General features: G+C 53.3%; 1 protein-coding gene across 1 annotated transcript in view; it reads right to left on the reverse strand.

The window, feature by feature from the left end:
* The window catches only part of STX18 (syntaxin 18), a 115,455-nt gene that overhangs the window by 11,118 nt on the left and 98,135 nt on the right, over positions 1-6,202 (reverse strand). Inside the window, exon 7 of the mRNA XM_019661162.1 lies at positions 2,427-2,515. Coding sequence (XP_019516707.1) covers positions 2,427-2,515 — 89 coding nt within the window. The remainder of the gene's footprint in view (positions 1-2,426; positions 2,516-6,202) is intronic.

Raw genomic sequence — 6,202 nt, forward strand, 5'->3', positions numbered from 1 at the left:
CTGCGGGGGCTGCCGCACGCTGAGCACAGGCTCCAAGTCAGATGTGCTTTCCGGAACAGGGGAGGGGCCTGCAGGAGGGTGGGCCTGGCAGGCCACCCTAAGGTGTCTGAGGTACTTCCTGAGCTCAGGATTGTTCTTGTCTACAAAGAATGAAGCGAGCTCCACTCATTATTCCAAAGAAGGTACCACAGGCTCTGAGGGAGCCCGCCCCCCACAAAGCAAGTCCTAGGAAAGTCATGGATAATAGTTTGGAATCAGTTTCCAGCTTCTAAGGTGCAGAATTTAAAGGGGAAACCACTCATCTGGGCGGATAAACATTTGTGAAACTGAACTGTATAAAACATAAAACTCAACTGAGCTGCCACCCCGCATGACCTTTGATCCTGCCGCGAAGGCAGCAGGCACCACAGCCCTTCCCCGCGCATGTGCAGCTGTGACCCAAGAGCCCGGGCACCGCCCAGTCCCTTTACCCTGTGCAGGGGATGGCTGGCCTTTGCCACTCTTCGCTACTCTTTGTCACTTGGAAGAAGAAAGGCCGAGGGGACGCAATTATGAGCGCCCACTGTGTGCTGGTGCCCGATGCGCTCACCTCGTGGGTCAGCTTCCTCAGTGGTTAGTCCCACTGCGAGGCGGCTTGGAGGAGAAACAGGAAGTGTGGAGAGGAAGAGGAGCCAAGCCAGTCCCCCACCCTTGGCAGCCATGGCCACCCCTGTGGGACCCAGCTTGCAGACCTGCGGGCACCACCACTCTGTGGGTCTCGAGTGGCTGGCTGACTCCTCTGCCAGGCTGCCCACACCAGTTTGTCACGCAGCTCCTGGGCAGGCTGCACTGACCCTGACCACCAGGTGCCACCAGGGACTCACGTGAACTGTGACACGGTGACAAAGTGCAGGGTTGGAGCCAGGCCTCGGACAGAGGTGGCTCAGCTGTGCTACCGCTGGCTGTGTGACCTTGGGGACCCTGGGGGAGCTTTGGCGGTTTTGTGCCTTGTTTTCTTCAACTGCCTAAGAGAGGTAATTGCTACTTCATCGGATTGTTATGAAGTTTACACAAGATGACATATAAAAGGCTTGGCATAAAGAAGGCATTCACAAGTACAAATAATCATAATAGTAGCAACTTAAAACTAGATAGAATATTCCAGTAGTTCCCACTGATGATCCTGCCTTCCCATTTAAAACAACCTACAGCTTTTAAATTATACTCCTCAAAGTCACTCATCCATTCAACAAATAGTACCTGACGCAGTTCTAGGCTCTGGGAACAGGGCGGTGGGAGCAGACACTCCACGCTCCTGGCGCTTGTGTCTTTGTGGAGGGATGCGGGAAGGAGGGGGCCCGGGGCAGAGGCTGGGGCCACTTCAGGGTGGGCGCCAGGCAGGGCCTGTCTGAGGACTAACACGTGATTCCTCCAAGGCATGAAGGCAGCGAAGGAGCCCTCGGGTCTGCGAGGCTCCCGGCTGGGAGCAGACTGGGTGGGTCCCTCCGTGGCCAAGCTTCGGCTCGGGGCTGTCTGCCCCTGACCTTGATCAGGAGGCTGGGCTGGAAACCTGCTCGCTCAGTAGCAGCGAGTCCTGCCTCTTCCTCACTGCGGGACCTCAGGCATGAGCCTGGGCACGGCACTGCACTGCTGTCTGCAACGTCAGGAGCCGGCAACACCCCAGCACCCCCTCGTGTGACTAGTGATGTTGTGGAGAAGATGAGCACAAAAAAGTTCCATCCCCTGTGAACTGCTGTAAATGTACAGTGTCATTGGTTGGGTCCATCCCCAGAAGGCTGCTGTGGGGGAGCCAGTTGCTCAGCTCTGCAGGTGAAGGGCAGCGTAAGCAAGGGCAGCTCTAGGAAATGTCTGTCCCCAGTCAGGTGGACGCGCTCCAACCAGCTGGGACAGGCCCATGTCCAGACAAGCTGCACAGACTCTGCCCTCAACGCGCTGGCAGGGGCTCCTGCCAAACCTGTCAGGTTCCTTCTGAAACTCACCTGGAGATAATGGACCACGACAACTGGCAACTAGAGAACAGGTAGCTAACAGGAGTGAGGAGCAGCTCAGGTGTTACTCTGCATGTTTCAGTCATTATGTATGCACTCTTCAAATCACCACAACACCAGCAATTCAAGCAAAAAGCACCAGCACAGCAATTATAAAACCATTTAGACTAGAAGACATTTTACTGCTGCTAAAAAGATATCTAATATTAGTAAAATTATTCCCAGGCAATTTCTTCTTTAATTATGCTGCTGCAAATTTAAAATATATGAAAAGCACACCAAGAATTAGGAAATCTAGTGGGAAAATCGTATCTGAAACATTTATCTATAATTGAAAAACCTCAGTATGAAAATCAGGGCCAGGGCACTCCTTTAGGACGACCCCAGACTCCGAGAAACATTCTTACGAATAAACGAGTAGGCGGACAACACCCTTACCATCTGTATCTCTTCTGGGGACAGTTCATCTTCAACTCTGCCATCCGCCCAGGTTCCCACTTCCGGGGGTGCTTCGGCCGGAATCTTTTCTGATAAAAAAATTAATCAGTCAGTCAATAGAAGGCAAAATGCTCATTTTAGGACAGGCTGGCTGAGGGTGCAGGCATGTGAGAAACACAAGGCTCGCACAGCTTTGTCTGCATTCCATTATCTCATGTCAGCCAATGCTAAGGGACAGCAGCACGGTTCTACAACGTGAAGACCCGTGTTGTGCGTGTGTGTGCATGTTTGTGTGTGCACACGCGTGTGCGAGCGTGGGGTGAGGGGACCTATGCACACCTTCAGTACTGTAGTGATTTCAGCAGGGGCTGCAAACCAATGGACACACTTCAGGAGCTGCCTTCGTGTGTCTTTTACTTCAGAGCACACACCCACAGCCCCCCCCCTACTTTGTGAAGCCTGCAAAATATATGGGTATTTTCATTGTAAAAAAGAAATTATCTGTATGTAAACCATACAGGAACTACCGCTCCCTAATCCCATTCCTCTCCCGGAAGTAACCACCGTTGTGCTGTAGCCTGGCTGACTTCATCTAAGCACCTTCACAAACAGATACACAAGTCTCCGCTCCCCTCCCCTCAGATAGGATACATAGTTCTCTGTGTGTGGTTTGCTTTGCTCAAAGATCTCAGTGGTAACACTGTTCTAAAACTTGCTTTTATGGCTTAACTATCTCAGAGCGACCTCATTCCTTTTAATTGCTGCATAATATTCCAGTGTCAGGATACACTATTCTTTACATAACCATAACTACCGATAAGCCTTCGGTCAGTTTGGTTTTTCACTGTCATGACGGTACCGTGGGCCAGTCCATGCCATGCCCATGTGGGGGGCTCCAGGAGAGGAACCTGGCTGGTGGTGTGCAAACATTTTTTTGGCCATGGTCACATAACCACGTGACGGCTCTCCCAGCAGCAGACCCATAGCACAGGCTCCTAGAGAGGGCCGTGCCGCCCAGGACGGGTTACAGGGGGGTGGAGACGGCAATGGGGTCTCAGCTCCTAAAGGTGACTTTGTGTCGGAGTCTCAGCGGTGCCTCTGGGCTTGCTGGGGGGGTTGCGGGGGTGGCCAAGTACCCAAAGGCAAACCTGCTTTGTCTGTCCTTCCTCCATCTCAGTAAATTTCCCATAGCCGAGCTCAGCCCCTTGAGATGGGCAAAAGCCCAGAGTTTTTGTTCCGAGGCTGATAAGGAAAAGGACACACTGATAACACCCAGGAGAGGAAGGAGATCAGGCTGACCGTGAGGACAGGGCGTGGTTATCTGGGATACATCGTCCCAAAACCCCCACGGCCACGTCCAAGGTTTGAAAAGATGGCTATACGGCTGTTTACGCCAGAACTGTTTTCATATTTATAAGGCACCTGTTATTTTTATATAATCAATACACATGTAAATAAAAGTAAAGTGTAGTTTATATATTAAAGACACACTTCCAGAGCCAGGCTAATGCACCCTTAGATAGGGGTGCGCTGTTCCCCGACAGGACTCTGGGGAAGCCTCTGCTCCTCCCACCCCTGCGCCCACGGCCCGTCTCCTGCGGGACCTCGTCCTGGTTTCCATGTCAAGCTCTGACGTCTGTTTAAGGATAAGACACATCGTGTGCGTGAGAACCAAGCAGAAGTCAGCTCTGGCGAGAGCCGCAAGTGTGTGAAGGACACTCCTGCCCCACGGGCTCCTTCGCAGCCGTCTGGACCAGGCCTGCAGCCGTGAGAACCAGCCTGAGGCACGGCGCCCCCCGGCCAGTGCTGTGCTTTGCCCGGACCTCCAGCCCGTCCGAGGCCGGCAGGCTCCAGTCCAGACAGCTCGGCCAGCGTCCCGGGCGCTCTGGATGGTCTGGCCTCATCCCCTTTTCCAACCTTAATTCCCGCTTCCGCATTTGTGCTTCACTGACCCCCCAAGTGCTTTCTTCGCTGACTGCGTTCCATGCCTCTCTCCGTGCTTTCTGGCCTCTGAGCACTGCTCACCTGTTCCCTCTGCCCAGAACATTCTAAGCTAGTTTTCTCAGGGCCAGACTCATTTCTCGGGGTCACCTCCTGCTGAAGGCCCCCGACCCTCTGAGTGAAGTCTGTGCTTCCCACCTGAGCCCTCTCTGAGGCACTATTTCCGTTCTCAGTGGCTAGAATCTTATCTTCAGTCACCTGTGAGCTCCCTGAGGGCTTCTCGAATGGCTCATTCGAGAAGAAGTGTAAGGAGTATTCACAAATAGCCAAGTATTGACCATTTTAATGCTCGGGGAACCAGTGTCGGGACACAAACAGATAAGAAGACACAAGAAAAGGCCTAAACACCAGACATGGGCAGAGGACAGCTGTGACCACAGAGGCGCTTAATCCTGTTCACTAAATGAACTAACCAAACTGGTGCCTTTAAAAAAAACCCACAGGAGTAAAACAGGCAAGAAACCATCGTCTGCCCAGAACTATACCAACCCAGTCCTATAGCAAAGTATTTTTTGTCTGCCTTACATATCATGTTTCCAAAGGGAAATGCAAAAAACTGAAAAGAAAAGGGGTGCCTTGCAGCCCAGATTTTAAGAATCCTTCTGCCCTAGATTTTAAAAATCCTTCTGCTAACTCTAGATAAACTTGGCAAAATGCCCATGGACAGAAGAACCTGTCTTCTGAGGGGCACAGAGGATAGGGCAGGGGAGAGTAGCTGGGTGAGGGGGACGAGATTTGTCCACCAACCTCGAGGTCTGGGATAGAGACAAACTGTCAAAGGACCCAGGCAAACGAGGCCTCACCAGGAAGTGGGGTGCCTTTCCCCTGCTCCCCCAGCCCCCTCCTTAGCAATGCGTGCAGGCCTGCGGCTCTAAACTGCCCATCTCCCACGACCCCCAATGTCTCCAGCCCCGAGGTCTGCCCCAAGCTCTAGCTTCACCCCAATAACTGAGTCACTGTTTCTGCCTGGAAATCCAACAGGCGCCTTAAACCTAACACGGGAAGACCAGCATTTGGGTTCCGTTCCCTGCCCGCCCCGCCCCGCCTTGCTGCCAGGCCGCGTCTTCATTCCAGCATCCTCGCCTCAGCCCACCCAGCTGCGCACACCCCAAACCTAGAAGTCACCCTCAAGTGCCCTCGGTCCCTCATCTCCCACGACCCCCCTCGTGGCTGTGGCTGTGACCGGGCTTCGAGCACTTCTCTCCATCCCCCCGCTGCGTCCCTAACGTCACACACCGTTGTCCTGGTCTGGCCCATCGTGACAGACTCCCAACAAGGCCACCTGCTTCCACTTTTCCTCACTCCACTCCAACTCCGCACAGCAGCCAGAGAGGTTTTTATGCAAACCAGACCTTGCATTCTCAGCTTAAAAACCTCCAGGGGCATCTCCCTACAGGCAGAATCAAAGCCAAGTTTTCGCCACGGCCTGTAAAGCCCTGGAAGAGCAGGCTCCGCCTCCACCACCTGGCTCTTCTTACGCCACCCTCACCTGCGCGTCCTCTTGTGTGTCGTGTGTCGTGTGCATGGGGAGGTATGTGTGGCACGTGTGCTGCAGCATGCCAAGCTCCTCTCCCTCCGAGGCCTTTGCACTGGCCGGTCCTTTGCCTGGAGAGCTCTCACCTGTGTGAGGGTTCTGATCCTCGCCAACACTTGTTGTTATCTGCCTTTTTTTTTTTTTGAAGATTTTTATTGGGGAATTGGGGGGATGGGAACAGTGCTGGGGAATTGGGGGAAGGGGAACAGACAAGTTGCTGTCGTTTTGTTCTTCAGTCTAG

This window comes from Hipposideros armiger, unplaced genomic scaffold (assembly GCF_001890085.2).
Source record: "Hipposideros armiger isolate ML-2016 unplaced genomic scaffold, ASM189008v1 scaffold_337, whole genome shotgun sequence".
NCBI classification, from domain to species: Eukaryota; Metazoa; Chordata; class Mammalia; order Chiroptera; family Hipposideridae; genus Hipposideros; species Hipposideros armiger.